Source organism: Acanthochromis polyacanthus, chromosome 6, assembly GCF_021347895.1.
Source record: "Acanthochromis polyacanthus isolate Apoly-LR-REF ecotype Palm Island chromosome 6, KAUST_Apoly_ChrSc, whole genome shotgun sequence".
NCBI lineage: Eukaryota > Metazoa > Chordata > Actinopteri > Pomacentridae > Acanthochromis > Acanthochromis polyacanthus.
In genome coordinates this window covers 25,735,405-25,752,884 of record NC_067118.1, presented here as the reverse complement: position 1 = coordinate 25,752,884, position 17,480 = coordinate 25,735,405, and the positions used below count along the sequence as shown (strand labels likewise).

Genomic DNA, 17,480 nt, shown 5'->3' with positions numbered 1-17,480 from the left:
AGATCATTCAGAGCAGAACTGAGAGAGCGGGTCAGGGGTGGTGAGCTCCATTTAGCTTGTTGTTTCTCTCACTGGCAGAATGAGCTATTGATTTAGCAGCAAGCAGCCGAACCTGGCTCTCTCAGCAGCTCAGCATTGACTGCTTGCCACACTAACGGGCCAGGTAAACAATGCGGGCCTGCTGCTTTTAGCACCGGCCAACAAACCCCGACATCAAACACAGGGGAAATAAAAGGAAAATCTTAATTGAGGAGAACACAACTGCCATTGCAGAGCCTACAGACAGCTCCCACGTCCAACCCCTGGCTTGATACAGTACAGAGGAATGCGCTGGATGGGGAGCAGAAAAGAGCCATTGCCAAATCTCTCAACACACTTGGCTTGTCATGGTGGAAAAAGGGACGGAGGAGAAACTGGGAGTACAGGAACCGGGATTAGCACAATGCTGATGTAATGGGAGTGTAATAGGACTAAAACAAGGCAGGCAAGTAGCAGCAGAAAGGCTACTTACTCTATGAAATAGACCATGCCGGTTTCTGTGTAGGCCATTTCCCAGTTTTTAGGCAGGGGCTCCTGACTTTCATCCTGTGTGTTCCATACACGTAGGTCCATGGCCCCGGCTGATTGGTTGTAGCTGGGCACCGTCTTCCTCCACTCTGCTTTGTCCTTGTGCTCTGTGGCCCGGCATGGAGACAGGGAAACGGGCATGGAGACAGAAATAGGAATGGGTTGCGAGTAGGGGTACGGGAGATGATAGAAGGAGAAGGAGATAGGAGGTGAGATTGTGGCGCCATTGGAGCTCCTCTGGGCTCCTTGCATTTCTCCCTGCTGCTGCTGCTGCTGCTGCTGCTGCTCGAGCCGCTCTTCCTCTGTACACTGGGTGGACGGTTACATCCGCAGGAGAGAAAGGGGTTAGGGAGAGAGCGAGAGAGTACACAGAAAGAAGGACTGGAGCGCAGCAATTGCCATAGGATTTGCATGTCAGCAGCGATGCACTGGGAACTGCCTCCCAGGCAAGGGCAGAGCTGACCAATGCTCCAACCCTGCCGGGAGCGCCACATCATAACTCTATTAGCATCACGCTGCTGCTTGTGTGGGTGTGTGTGTGTATTTGCCTAATCTTGATTTGTGTGTGCGCGCTTGTCTGCATGACGCTCTTATCTGCAGGTTTTCATCGGACGCTGCATGACCTAGCTTCAACACTGAGTTGAATGCTCACTCTGTTGGGCTAATTAAATGGCAGGGACAGAAAGAGACAGCTGTTGACTGGAAGAAGTCAAGAGGCTTTTGTGTTGAAACTGGGGCCTTTTTTCATTGTGGAACCATGGAGAGGTCCTATAGTCAGAATAAATGGCTGCACATGCACAATTGCTCGAGGTTATAGCAGCTTTTATCCCATGTAGAAAATCCTAACCTGGACTCTTGGAAACGTGGGCATGTAGGCTTTACAAACTGACACAAAAGACACAAAGATGTTGACAATAAGGCCCAACCATTATTAAACTACAGTTGAGGTGTGAGAAGAATTTCTGGCCGCGAGGCCTTTCGACGGATATTCTCACCTCCCCAAACCATCAGCACAAAACTATAATAAACTGCATTTGGGATGACACAACTAATGAGCTCTAGAATTAGAGACATCTGTCCACAAAAAGTGTTTCTTCCTGGCAGGGCTCCACACTGCCATCCAGAGATAATGCGACCGACAATGTGTCTCTTTCTTGCTTTTGGATGTGAAATTCATTCGACGCACTCACTGGTCTTTTCTTTTTTTGTTTAAATAAAATACAAACAACTAAATTCTTCTCTCTTGCTTATAGTTTCAGACAACAAAGAAGGCTTCCTTCTGTTCTGTGGTTAAAACAGTATGTGCAAACACATTTTTAGGGATTTGAATTAACATGTTTATCTTCCAGACGAGTTCATGCCATTGACATTTTCATTCATGATTCTCATTCAAAATGTCTTGCAGCTGTCAGTCAAGTAACTTTCCTCAAGTTCAACCTGATTGAAATTGAATTTTGGCTCATAATGGTCTATTAAACTGTGAGGTTTTTGCCAGCTATCCTCAACAATCGCAAATCCAGGGTGCATTTGGGGCTGGTCAGAGGCCTGTCATTGAAGCCACAACAAAGGACAGGACAGATGAAGGAGCCAGTTGCTGCCCCTTTGTTCAGCTGGCTGGTTTTCGATAGGTGAATGACATTGTCCAGTGAAATTATTTCATATCGATTCTCATTATGTACCATATTAATTGTGTTGTCTTTTCTAATGAGACCACACTTTGAGGTTGTCTACCTATTTTCAGCATGAGCAGCTTTCACCATTAGATGTTTGCGCCGTGAGCCATGCGAGGACATTCTTGTGTGGGAAACGAACAAGGACAAAGTCTGTCTTTCTAACCAAGGGATTGCTTTCTATTGATCTCACACACAGTCTGGCTACATCTTGACTTTGCAGGGCTGTGATTTAGTGCTGACCTTGCATGCAGAACAGCTAATCCTGAGAAGGTGTGTTTGGGAAGAAGAACGATAACAAGCAAGAAAAAAAGGTCCTGCTGTTTTGCATTCTGAGAATAATGTAATGAAGTGTTGGGGAAAAAAACAACAAGAGAAATCAAGCAAACAAAAACTGCTCTGGAAAAAAGCTGTAAGCAGCACAGCAGGAACACAAAATGTTGTAAGCGTTGTAGAAGCAGTGAGGAAAAAGAAAGTATTGTCACTCACCGGCCAGACCGTTGACCATTGGAGGCCTCTCATCTTCCTCTTCCTCCTCTGGTGCAGCGCTGTCCTTTCTGTCCATCTTACTGACTGAGGTTGTGCGTTTTCGCTGGACCTCGGTGTCAAATTCCTCATCAAACAAAACCTGGTCCACCAAGTCTGGTTGTACAGGGCTGGGCTCTGCAGGGGGCTTAGGGGTCCCATAGTAGTTACCTGGAAAGTTGAGAAGTGGAGACAATTAATATTATATCATATGATATTATACACACATTTTTTTTTATTTAAAGAGCCCATATTGTGCTTCCTTTTTTTTTTTTTTAGCAAATTAATGACAGTCTCACATGTCCCCAGAAAATATCTTTCAATTTGCAGGAAAGATACTAAAAAGGTCATTCATTTAACCCTTTTCTAAATGGGTTGCTTTAGTGTCTGTAGCTTAAAATGCAGCTGATTTGCTGCTGTCCCCGCCCCCTTCAAGAAGAAGACTCTCTCTGCCTCTGTAGTTAGCAGCATGGTGCAAAACTAACCACGGTACCTGACAAAGACACGGCTGAATGAGGGACCGAGATCAGGACTTTCTATTGCTTCTAACTTCATACAGAAATATGTCTGATTTACAGTCATTATTTTTAAGTTATGTTTTTGGTGAGTCAAAGAACACCACAAGAGACACAACCAAAAATATGAAATACATTTGGAAAGAATTGCAGGTTGGTTTTTGGCTTTGCAGTGCAGTTCATTGAATGGGGAGAGGCAGCTACAAACAAAGCCATTTAGCTGACACCAGGTCCAGAGGAAACCATATAAGTTGAACTATAGATGTTTTCTTTAAAGGCACAGGGGAGTCTGGTTGTTCACTGCAAATCATATCTGGCAAGGCTGCACTGGTTGGAACAAAGGGAGGCCAAGCTTTTGCTGCCACAACCTTTAGATTTTGGAAGAAATTCCTGGTAAAGGGAGAGTACAATTTAGTCTTTGCCACTTTCCACTGGATGTCACTATATCTGTCACTACACTGACTCACAGCTCCATGTGCTTGATCAGGCCCAGCAAACCCTTTTCTGGTTTCTCATCTGGTAGAAAGCTCCCAGGAGGCAGAAAAGTGTTCATTTTTTAGTTCATGTCTCATTTATGTGTTCACATGTTCCTTTTAAGGAAAGACACTACAGATGAATAAGGCACATTTTTTACATTTTAAGATGTATTACATATCAAACAATGCTTTCATTTGCAGTAATTTCCAGGACATAAAACAGATAAACTGAAAAAAAAAAACCAGCTTCAAAAGTTTTATTTCTTTTTGTTTGACATATTAGTGTCAACGGTTGTCAGGGAGGGGATTTTGGATGTCTGTTTTAGCACTGTATAAATCAGACAAAAGCTGTCAACTGCCAGAAGAAAATCAATTTCACCCTGTTTTTTAGAAATAAATCAAATCGGACTGATACATGAATGCACTCCTCAGTATAAACTTCAGAATATAGACAGAAATAAAACTGGAAAGTTTGATGTACGCAAGCATCACTGAAGTTGAGATTTCTGGCTCAGAAATGTTGAGAAAACATCCTTTAAACATGTGTTGTAAATTTCCATACACTTTTATTGGAAACCACCGTTTATGAGTAAAAACTTGAACCCCTAGATATCATCATGAGGCTTCTTTAGTCGATTACTTATATTAATTATTTTTGGTATTGTATATATATTTTTAAATTAAGTCTTCTGAAGTGTTACATTTAATTATACTAAAAATGAGCTATTATCTCATTAAATATGCACACATTTTAAGAAACTTCAAAAACAATAATACCTTTATTTATAGAGCACTTTTCAAAAACAAACTGACATGCAATAAAAGCAGATATTGCAAATGAAAATTAAATATAACAACATCAAAAAATATAGCTACAACAACAGTCTAAGTCAAGCGAGTGTTAAAAGGAGATGCAGAAGTGAGCTAACCTTGCCAGCAAGTTGATTTCTCGCGATATTTGTGAGTTCACAAATCTCTCAAGAAAGCATCTTGTACCGCTCCCGCTTTCACTGTTCGGACAGAGCCAAGTTGGCACGGGCCAATCACGCAGCAGTATTCGTGTGTGGGGCGGGATATCCGGGTGTGAAGACGACAGCACTCTTGACGACACCAAGCGCCAGTAGATCAAAACAAACATGGCAACGGAGGACAACGATCGTGTAGATGCTGCTATTAAGTCAGTTTTAGCCGAATCTCGTATCGCTTCTTTGAAGGAAGAACAACGAGAGGCGCTTTGCGCATTTCTGGATGGTAAAGATGTTTGTGCTTTTTTACCAACGGGTTTTGGTAAGAGTTTAATCTACCAATTGGCTCCGCTCGTTGTGAAGATCCCGCGATTGGCTAAAAACAAACCTGTCAGAGGTGGGACATACTGTTGCATTGTCCAATCCGTGCCTCTTTCCTCCGAACGGATTTACATGGAGCGGTCCCAGATTGATATTGTGGAGTACTATACAATTATTAATCTGGCTATTGCCAGGTTAGAAGTGAGCTTGCCTGGCTGAGATCTGCAGGCAGAGAGATCCTCAGCTGAGGTCACTAAGCAACAAAGGCTTCTTCAGTGACAAATGGAGACTTTGGGACTGTTAGTAGAATCCTGCTGCAGGACCTCATAGGCTCATTGAGAGTTAGATCACAGATGTATGCTGGGACCTGATCATACAAGCAGGGAGATCTTAAAATCAATTCTAAAACTCACCAGTAATGAGTGAAAGCCAGCAAAATATGTTTTTTGGATGTTTACTTTCAACTAGCCTGAAGAAAAAACAAGCAATGAAGGCAAAAGATCCCAAAATGCCAAAATTGACAAGTGCACGAAAAGACCATGTTCTTGCCTGTAGTGTCTCACTTCAACATTTCGGCTGTATTTAAAAACATGTTTTTATGTCTGTTTTTACTATTAACTCTCAGAGTACTATGAGTCATCCTGCAGGAAGAACAGACCAAAGCCACCAAAGCGAAAATCCTGGACTGTCATATTTAGTGCTTCATTCCCTGGGAACTGTGACTACAGCATTTATGCCAAGGTAGGTTTTCAGGCACTCGATTACCCCTTTAAGTCCATCAGCTTGCCTTTGCTGTCATGCCGGTGCCTAAGGCAGGAAACTGTCGTACTCCACAGAGCGAGCCGTTGTCTTTTCTCAACTAAAGGAAAGGGGTGACCCACTTTACCACTCACCACCTTCTCCCTCCGTGCAGAGGAATCAAACAAAATACAAACTGAAAACTTAAAAGCACAAGAGGTAAGAAAAAATAGTTGGGAAGGTGTGGTACAAATATTGATTCGCTGGCTGTTGTCTGCCACCGGTAAACCACAGTCCTCCAGTGTGGGTGTGTGGGAATGCGGTGTGGTTGAGGCTGAGCTGTGTCTGAGTAGCTGAACATTGTATGGTAACAGCTAACCGGCACGTCGGGGAGTAGACGGATACTGTGACAAAAAAAGAGTCTGCTGAGAAGGAGAGGGAGAAACAACAGAACCTGCCGTTTCCTACTGACAGAAACTTTGAGGAAATGGAATTACAGCGCAAGGTGAAGATGATTTGAATTTCTCCCATTTAAATCATATAAGTATGTAAAAACCTATCGAAGATTTAAAGTAAGACAAACATGTCGGGGTACAGACTAATGTACATTAAGCTCTCGAAACTTCTAGCAGTTTTTTTACTGTAGGTGTTATTTTGCTCCTGTTACTCCTCATTTTTCACAATAATAAAGTCCTGCACCTCTGTGGAAACAGCACAACCATGACTAGCAGTAGAGCGAACTCAGAATTGTCTTCCTTTTGTCATACTACCAAAATCAAAAGAGAAAGAGAGAGAAAAAGAAAATTCTTTAATGTATTTTCCAAAATATCTTAAGTAAACTGCAATCAACATGTACAACATTTTCCAAAATGTCAAAAAGTGTTACCAGTACTTGAAAAGTGTAGTATTTGTTTGTATTTGTTTCCATGTTTATCTCCTGTCTGCTCTGTCTACACACATCCTGCAGTTCAGCCGAGTTCGGCCGCCCTTTCCCTAAAAAACTCTTTCAGTCCCTAAAGGTTCCTTTAATGTTGGTCATGGTTGGGTCGATAATGGCTTCTCATATGCACAGAGGGCGCTGATTTCTTTGTTTTTTGCAGAATCCAATCAGAACAAACATTTTTTTTCCGGTGAATTTTTGAATGAGACATGCAGAATAAAGCGATCTCAGTGAAATCACAAGTATACAGATGGAAAACAGCACATCACAAATGACGTGCTGGAAAACTGAAAATCTGACAGATGTTTCTGTTTTCACAGTTTCTGGCTTAATAAATGGTGTAATTTTGGCGATCTTTTAAAAAATTGCAACATGACTGTCAAACCTGCCGCAGTGTTTTGGTGATCAGAGGGTTGAATACAAAATTACAAAATCGGCACACAAGAAACAATTGTAAGAACTTATCCAAACTTTTACCTATCAACTACAGTTGAGACATACTGAATAAACAGTTAACATAGCAGCTAAAAACCACGTTTTACCTGAGAGGCATGGTAAACAATGCATGATAATTGATGAAAGATGATTGCACTTAATTGAATTCATGACATAGTAATATTAAAACAATTAAACACGTTACTAGGTTTGTAATTCATAGGTACGTTAACAGAAGAATGTAAACTGAGGGAGTTAAATTAGAAGTAATTTTCTCTTTTCACTCCACAGTTCCTGAAGCTCACAGAAAGGTGCACACAGTCCTGGAAGTACCCATTAGCAGGAGGCTGGGAGAGAGTGGCCCGAGTGAGGAATGGCAGTGAGTGCTGTAATTATACAGCACTAATGAGCCACAATGTGAATGAGCAGCCTTTGTTGAGAGCCTGTAACTCCATCAAGCACAGATGCAAAAGCATACAAGCAGTAAAAGGCTGTGTGCTTGTAGCTGTACCTAAAGAACTCAAAGTGACGTCCTTTTGAGGAGTCAGGTTTTCAGCCAAGTTCATTGACAAGCTTTGTCTCAATCTCAAGTGGCACCTCATTTCGTATTACTGTAAGTTATCGCAACAAAACACTGTCTAATTTAGTATTTATATGAATCCCCCAGGCATCTAGTGTCAGTATTATTTTACTGAATGCAAAGCATAATCGTATTGTAATATATTGTTTAGTAATTATCCACAGTTCTACTGAACTTCGTAATCCTATTAATATTCTACTGTGACAAAAAAGTCTCTCGTCTTTCTTTTTGATGTGACAACTGCATATAGGATGTTTTATCATATCAAAGACAAGCAATAACAATTAGATTTAAATATTAAAAACATGGGTGACAGCAACGGGCAACATCAAACAGGTGGACATTTGAGATTCTAATAGATAAATAATAAATACATAAGTGGAAAAATAACTACAGAATAAGAGACTGAGCAATATTGAACATGCAACAAGCGCAATCAGAGAATTATATGGAACAAAAATAGACTACAGATCCTGCATTTACTGTCACATTTGAGCAGAAATGTGGTGATGAATTAACAGAAGATTAATTTATGAAGTCTAAAAATGTCATCGTCGATTCATCTGACTCTGAGTCTACACATCACGAAGTCCAGTGAGTTAACATTATATGCTTTAGTTCCACAGGCTGTGATTTAAGACTACAGCCGGTTTTTAAAATCATTTTCGGGGCTTTTCATGCTTCGTCTATTAGGTAGCAGACAGAGATGACAGGAAAAGAAAGAAGGGAGAGATGTTCAACAAAGGTTCCCAGTCTGTGGCTCACAGTTAGTGTTTTTAAGGTGGAACTCCAGTGTGGCCTGAGCATAGAATCTGTAAGAGTTGTGCCTGATCTCTGTACCTCACCTCAAAACTGTTGCAGAGGTGGACAACAACTAAAGTACCTAAGAAGCATTTTGATGTACATTTCTTGATTTTTTCCAATTTATGCAATGGTCTACTTTCTCTCCATTACTACTTTTTTCTTCCAGCTTAAGTGACATTAAAATGAATATTTTATACATTTTAAAAAAATCACCAAAAACAAACCATTTGTACTAATGGGATTCTTTAAAAAACAAAAAATTCAGAGCACCTCTGTTCAACCGAGAAGCCATGACTGACTGAGCTGTGACCAATAGTCACATGACATAAATTCTGCAGCTTTTTTGCTAAATTTTAGGCTGTGTATGCACATAAAAGATGGGAGAAAAGTATGGGGATAAAAATATAAATGTCAGTAATATTAACAGCATGCAGAGTCCATTTTTCCTTCACTGTTTGCAACACCTGTGGGCACTTGGAAAAGGTTGGACATATTGGTTACAGGAGAAAAATTATAAAACAAAGACATTCAACTTCCATTTTTTTTACATAACTGTCATTCTACACAAAAAAAGTGAAAAACATTTGAGTTCTCTCTGTTTCCATCCAGGTTTGTGCTGTTTCCATAGAGGTGCAGGCCTATACATTGCAGTGAAAAATGAGCCTACATTGAGTAAAAATATAACTGCAGCGAAAAATGCCCAGAAAACTGAGTTGTTTAAACTGCTCACATGGTTTCATTTCAATATATGTCCATTGATCTTACCTGTCCACAAACCTGACATGTTTTTTCACGTTAACGAATATCTAATCATCAAGATAAAAACCTGCAGGAGATGCCGCGACAAATACTGGTAAATCCATCCTGGTATGAAAAGAATCTGGTCACCTTTTGGCAACCTTAATGATATCAGTGTGACCAAAGAGTGACCTCAAATCTTACACCTTCATTACTGCAAAAATGTGAATGAACCGTTCAGTTCACGAAACAAAAGAACACCTGGGAGCCCTCATGCTAACAGCTCCCCATGACCAGGCGTACGTGACAATAACAAACACCTGTTGATACGGGCACAACACAGGTTGTGTTCTAACATAAATGTAGAGAAAATGCACTAAGAATTACTGTAGTATCTACGAAGGACTAGTTCTTCCCACCAGCTCTGCCCTAATGATGTTGGATCGCATTCCTGACCTCAGGATTCCACAATTTGCTGCAGGTCGCCCACTCACTTGCATTTCAACTACATGAGTATATCAACCATATACAACACTCAAGTGTACAAGATGAGGACTAACTACAAGGATAAAAACTGCTAATGAGGTTCATATACATCTCAGTTTGGTTGCAGTTGAACTCATTAGAGTCAATGTTTGTCTCAAACACAGACAAGGACAGTAGATAAAAAATATTGCAAATAATTGGTCATGGGCAGCTTATGTAATTCCAGTCTTGCTTCCCGTTTGTTACGCGGTGGCAAATTGACAAATACCAGTTTTGTTCGAGGTAGAAGCAGCGGAGACAGTGAGCCGAGAGAGACGATCATTTCAGCATAGTGTTATTACATTAAAGCTCTTGGTGGGTGGGTGGTGACTGGTGGGTGGGCAGTGTGAAGCAAAACCATTTTCATTTTAGCAGTCTGGGCTAACACTTGCCTGGCACTGTCAGTGAATTACACAGTCATTCACTCATGCTACACATTCAACGCTGTGTTTGCTGCCAGTAAGAAGTAGTTTCATGTCAGAAACTTGTCTCCCGTTAGAAGGCTGCGGTGCCCAGAGGGACCCCGAGCAGAAATATGCACTACCAGGGTCTGATGTGTTTATTGGTGGGAAAGAATGTGTATATACAGTATATCTGTGTATGTGTGTGTGTGTGTGTGTGTAGATGTCGTGCCATCTGTTTTATTCAGCAGCTGCCAGCATATCTCATCTTGGACTTGTGAGAATCTGAATAAAATGTGAGGACAACTGTGACCAGAGTTAGATTTGCAGTGAGACTCAGCCTCTCCAAACCGCTGTATCCTTCATTTTAACGTGTGAGACCAGAAAGAGGTTGAGCAACATGTGTTTTTTGAAGGCCGATATCAATACAAATATTAGCGACTAGGGAGACGGATAACAGATTTTTGCAGCAAATATACATTTGCACTAAAAATGAAACTCTTGGGGTCAAAATCTGTAACAAAACACCGTTGAAATGTCAATTATTATGCCGTACATATGTTTAATCAACCTTCTGAACTTCATTTTTAGGCATTTTTTTTAACTCCTGTAATATTTCTTTTCACTGTTAATTTATTTTTCACAGCAACAAAAAGTCATGTTCCTCTATGGAAACAGCACAACCATGACTAGAAGCACAAAACAACTCAGTATATCTTCTATGCAAAAATAAAATAGTTATAAGGACATACATCATACAAAAATTGAAAACATGGAATCAATCTGTACCCAAGTGCTGACAGGTGTGACCCGATGTAATATAGATAATATATAGTACTTACATTTTATTTGTTTCCAGATTAGTCTCTGCTCTGTGTAAACAGTCTGCAGTTCAGTGCAGTTCAGCCAAAAAGTCCCTAAATGCTCTGTTATATGACTTTCAGTTGCAACCGAGTCAGTAAATGCTTCTCTGTTGTACTGAGGAATTTTTGGTTATTCACAGTGTGTCTTTCTTTTAAATGACACATGTAAAATCAAATGATTTTGACAAAATGTTACAGTTTCAAGGTCAGATGCCTCACATTTGGAGTTATTTGCTGGAACAACACGTCAGAAATAATACAATCAAAAACCTTGGGAAAGTTGATAAAAACAATCTGATAATTCTTTCTCCTTTTACAGTTTCTGGTTTGGAGTAATGGTGTTATTTTCTTAAAGACAACATGCCTTTCAAACACACTGATAGGATCTGTGATTCAGAGAGTTAAAGGGGAACTTTTCAACATTTATCCATCGGTATTGATAAATTATTACTCGTAACATATAACCAATCAGATAGCACCGTAGGCAGGACATGGCTCCAGATCACAGAGTGCTGACAACAGATAGACAGAGGAGGCTGTTTCTAGAGTAAGCAGCACAATTTAAATTCATTTATTAATTGCAAAAATGCTGAATAATGGACGATATTTATCCATGCAGATAATGAGTCGACTCTTAACACTACTGGCCAAAAATTCATTTCATTCAAGTCATTGTCACTTAGCAATGACAGCTGCTAGCAAATGGTCTTAAGGAAATGTTTTCAAAATGAGACTGGAGGCATGCCTTATGTTGTGGAAGTTTGGGGAAACCTCTTAAGGGTTTCAACTGGTTAATCTCTCACCATCTCCCCCCCATGCTTTTCCAATCCCCATCTTCACTGCGTACACGCCTCTGCCTTTGAACCTGCCAGCCACCATCACAGATCGTCATTAATCAGGAAGGAAGGGCTCCCACTCTCTTGGGTAGAGCCCAGTTTGCCTGGGCCTCATCACAGCCTGCCAGTGCCCCGGGTGCTTCAGGCCCATCTTGTGCTCCAGCCTTGGCACAGGGCTCGGGCTCTGCTTGGCATGGACGCCCGCACTTCACAAGCCAGCCTCGTCAACCCTGCATTCCTCTGCTCTCTGTCCTTGTGCGAGTGTTGCAGTGCACAACCCATCAATCCACCGCTGACCTGCCGCTCATAAATTAGCTTTCTTCCTAGTTTATGGTCATTTCCTTAGTCTGTGTTGTGACATCGAAAAATAAATTGCACACGCTTCCTAAGTTTATCTCCATTTTTATATTTTCCTTGCTGAGCTGCTTTCGTCCGTCCTAATCCCCTCTTTTTACTCCTCCATCTTTTGTCCTTCCACTTTCTGTTTTGGCTTTTTTCTTTTTTGTTCTCTGACCGAGTGCAATAACAGCGCTAATCCAAGTCCTATGCTATCAGCGGTGCAGCCCTTAGAGCGGAGGTACTTCTTAATCTTTCAAGCTTCTGTTTTGCCAGTTCCTAGGAGTGGGCAGCTGTTGCCAGCGCAGCACCTTTGCACCCTCCCTCCTGTGTGACTTCTGGCCTGCTGCCCTGTCTTTATCTAATCCACAGCTATGCAGCTTTACCTCGGAACTTCACAAAGCCTATAATACCAAAAAAGACCCTATTATAAAATGGTTGTAGGCAATGCAGCCGAGCAAAACACCAGGGCTGCAAGTGGTCATTTCTTTTCAAGTGAAGTCTATGATTGTCAAGGGGAATGAATTTTGTATTGCACAAACAAAAGGTGGTTTCATCATTTTCAGACGCTGTCAAGCTGTCCCCTGGTGGGTCTACAACTACAGACCATAACTGGCAGCTGAAATAAAAGCAGCCTATTGCTGTCTCTTCTGCAGATCATGTCTTTTCTTCTTCTTCTCAATCTTTCTTCCATCATCCTTGGTGTTCCATTTTATATCTCCACGACATGCATGATTCTACCTTAAACCTCAAACGTGTTGTCGAGGATTTGTTTTCCACCGCAGTTTGGTCAGATGCGGCCATGGATGAGGATGTGTACAGGTCCAGATCTACATAAACCACCATACCTCCGAATCTCATCATAACCCCCAGTATGAGATTCTGTGGCGCCTCGAATTCATACCAAACAAATGTTGCGTTTTCCAATGAAATCAACTACAGTACCAGACCTACTGTTGCTGACTTCTGGTTGCAACACCTGCTTTCCTTGTTCATTTCAGCTCCCTGTCTCCACCATGAATGATTCATACCACTGGCTTTCCACAGCGAGGGGTACAAAATTGGATATGCCCTAATTCGCACACATGCACATACTTCTTGCACACACGCAAATCAAAATTCTTGAGAGCTTCAACTTGACTGTTACTCACCCTCTGACACTTTCGTCATTCTCAGAAACAAAAATTGGCAAACCAATTTGTGTTTTCGTGTGGTTTAAACTTCCACGTCACTGACAGCTGAGTCAACGTCTCTGCTAAGACTTCCTTGGATTGCAGAGAGCAAGACGACTGAAAATCTAATGGACTGATGCCGAGGAGTGATCTCATAAACACACACAATTTCCCCCTCTTTTTGCTTGGTTAAGTATTTTGAGAAAATCGGCCTTTTGAAATAACTTCTTATTATTGTTTAACGATATGACAACCGGTCTGTGAGATGCTCATTGTCGGCAGTGAAGTGGGAGTGCATGTCCCTCTTGGTTGCAGATTAACCACGGCTGCATCAAGCCTCCGTTGTTCACAGGTCTGAAGATTTACTCACAGCGGTGACCATGGCCACCCAGGTCGATGTTTCCATTCAGTCAACCACATATACGATAAGACCTCAACCTGACACTGAGAGAATGTAATGTGCACTAAAGAAGGTTGGTTTGTCACAAGAATGGGAGCGAGGGAGATAAATAATGACTGACTGCAATTAAAAAGTAGGTTGGAATGGAGTGCGGTTCTCCCTGGGCCTTTTTTTTTTTAGTTCAGCTCACCTCAGTTTGTCCCACAACAAGAAAATTTTTTGCGCAGCAGGACAGCATTCCAACAATAAAAACACCATAAATCGGTAAAACAGTGAATACTAAACCCATAATGTAATAAAATAAAAGCTTTATGTGATAAAAATGCTGCAACAAAAAACTGTAGGATACAACATTTAGTGTATGGTATATCTTTGACCAGAGAATGTCACTGCACAGACTCTCCCATTAAAATACATGTTAGTGTTTCTGTGTGAATTTGGCCCTGAAAGTTAATTGTACAATCTACAGTTAACACACCGTAGCAGCTAGTGACCAATCTGCAGTCAATGACTAACTAAGCATCGGTTAATCAGGCTCCATGTGGTAAATATTTCGCCCTCTTTTCCCTGCATTCTACTATGTGAGCCTGTCTGCCTGCAGGTCTGTGTGTGTGAAAAGTTTATCGAGCAGTTGATTTGTGGTGACTCAGAAGTCAAAGGGCCCGGCGTTAATAATTAACTTTCTCAGAGTTTCTGGATCTGCGCCTCTAATACACATATGGTTGTGTTACATTAAGCAAAGGAAGAACAGAGCAGATTCATTATTCATCCTGATGACTGTTTGGTTCGTAGGCTCGAGGTTGAAGGTCCGGTCTCTCAGGGCTGGATGCGGGACAGAGGGCTGACTGGAGGGCTTTAACATAGCCAACACATTTCCGACACTGTGTGTAGGTGACTAGGGTTAAGTCCTTTCCGGCAACAAAACCATCTGGGGATATATTACCTCCACTTCCTTCAAATTTACGGTGACAGTTTGATGGCCCGGGCAATGTGTTGATTTCACCTGACGACCTAACAGCGCACAGCTCAGCAAATTCACAAGGGAACTAATAACCGTGGATGGACTGGGACAATGAACTGTAGCTATATCTTAGTACTCAGCTTCCTTTGTCACAGTAGTAATTTTTGTGTTATAGTCCTCCCAAATTAGCCTCACATCGCAGCTGGTGCAACATGTTGTATAAAAATGTGTTAAACACAGGTTCTGCTGTTTATAGCGGACTCATAATAGTTACTGTTCACACATATTGCACGCGCGGTCCATGCATGTGCTTCGTGCAAGTCTGAAAATGTTTTGATCAACACTCCTGTATGCATTGTGAATGTTAAAAATAAAAATGATGGAGTCAGTGATTGTTTAATTTCGAGCACTGCACTTAAGAAACTAGTCTGACTCTGCACCATCTTCTGTGGTGCGTGCTCTGCTGCATGTGCTGCAGACGGTGCTGAGAGTGTTGCAAACAATAGAGTTGCTCTGCTGCACTGCTCTGATTTCTAAATCATCCCGTGCATCGTTTTCTTTATCAGTCCCTCCAGGAATTCGCGATGTTGCGATCGCGCAAATTCACGCGAAATCAACCAATCTCTGCGAATTTTGCGCGACCTTGCAATTTTGTCCAATCACCGTAACTTTCCCGCAATTTTGGCCCGCCTCCCGTGAGCTCCACCAATCATAGCAGTCCCCAGCGCAAACCTAATTCACGTACGTCACCGAATTCACTTCTTTGTTTATGGTTTGAAGATGCAGACATTTGCGGTACTAATGTCTCATTTACCAACAAAAATTACTGCTGAAGACCATGATAAACAATTAATTCACTGATGTTCTTCACCAAAGCGGAGCTAAACTGTTTTACACTCGTGCAATATTGTGGTGGAATACAAAAAAGAAAAAATCATCGATTGACACACTTTGAAAAAAACACGAAACATATTAGAACGGCTGAAATGATCGGACAACAGACCAGTCAAATAACCATGATGTAAACTGTTGCATCCAGATCCGTTAGAGCACTGAAATAATGAAGGTAAATTAGATTAATTATTTCACCAAAGAACATGGCGGAGTTATGTGACGATCAGCGTGTGTGAATCCTTCCTCTGTTACCACATCACTCAAAACGAACTCAGGGATTTGAATGCAATTTTCAGGCTCAGTCAGAAATGACACAAGGACCAAATGATTAGACTTCGGCAGTGATACGGCTTTAAGTTTGGATCCACGGATTTAAGGATTCATAGCGGCACGGCGTCTGATAGCGGCACGGTAACCATGGCAACAGGTAAATGCTACCTCAGCGGCCCACTGACGATCACATGATTGTGATCCTACAACAAATCCACCACTGTGGACATATCGGAAATGATACAAGGAACAGTTGATTAAATTGTGGGGGTATTTCTGAGTCCCATCAATTCCCGTCGCCCGCTACATATTTAGGTCACGCGATTCGGTATGTACACATGCAGAACACACCTGTCTTGGTGGAGGACTGCGCTCTCTCAGTGCTGTTCTTGTTAGTTGACGTGACAAGCCGTGGGCGTGTGTGAACACGTGTGTGCCAGGATGTGAAATTAACTTTTTAAGCAACTGACAGATATGTCCAAATATGATTCATTCAATAGTAAACTAGACAAGTCCTCAGTAGATGGCAGAACCACGCCATCTACTGGCTGCCACTGTGCAGCCCCTACCGTCACACATGTAGCTTTCAATTTTGATCATCCTATGTATATCCCTTCCTACTTGATCTGCTGACCTGTAACTCCACAACTGAGCAGAGGACCTTAGACTGATCTTCAGTTCCAAGTTTGATTATCCTGAATTCAGCACTTACAGAGATATCTGATCGGACATACCCACCCACATACATACATACATACATACTTACCCAGCCAGCCAGCCACATACCGAAGCGAATGCAGTAACCCCGCTGACGTACATCAGGCGTGGTTAATTAGCGTTTTGTGTCGCAAATCTACCAGCCACTTCATGTTAAACCAGTATCTGGCTGCTGCTAATTTCCCACTGTGGTGTGCCAGCTTTTGTGGAAATGAGTTGGAACGCAAAATAATTTCGGAATAAATACTGTCAATTACAGTGTTGAAACATTTTCTACAAGCTGGAAAAAATGCAGCTTTTTAGCAATTGTCACTGTCTCCCGCAATTTCATCACAACAAATAAGCTTAAAACATCGAAACTTTTATCGCAATTTTTTAGAAAAGCTACCACGAATTCAGGCATTTTCGGCCGCAACAATCACGAAAATCACCCGCGAAATCCTGGAGGGACTGCTTTATTGTGTTTTGTAAAAGCAAGTCTTTATATCAGCAGGCAAAACATGCTGAAATCAATACATCTGTGACAGTTCAGTATCTGGTGAAAATATTGGCGAACTGATATATTAGCTGTGCTCTAGCGCTTTTACATCTGAACTGTTTACTGCAGTTCAAATTATTTCCGGTGTGTTTGGTCACTTGGTTTAGATCAGGCTGATGCGAAGTGCAACTAAATCGACTGTTCTAAGCAGAACTATGTGAAAGCTGGTATTTAAAGTAAACTCAGATTTGGTTTGTTTCTGGTGTACAGATGAGCCACAGGATTTTATGACAGCAGATATGTGGCTTAAGAACTGATTTAGAGGTTACGTTCTGCATAAGCAATGTGTGTAT

At 41.5% G+C, this 17,480-nt stretch overlaps 1 protein-coding gene across 1 annotated transcript in view; it reads right to left on the bottom strand.

Moving 5' to 3' along the window:
- magi3a (membrane associated guanylate kinase, WW and PDZ domain containing 3a) overlaps positions 1 to 17,480 on the bottom strand; it is a 145,539-nt gene that overhangs the window by 25,157 nt on the left and 102,902 nt on the right. Inside the window, 2 exon segments of the mRNA XM_051949170.1 lie at positions 512 to 674; positions 2,727 to 2,933. Coding sequence (XP_051805130.1) covers positions 512 to 674; positions 2,727 to 2,933 — 370 coding nt within the window.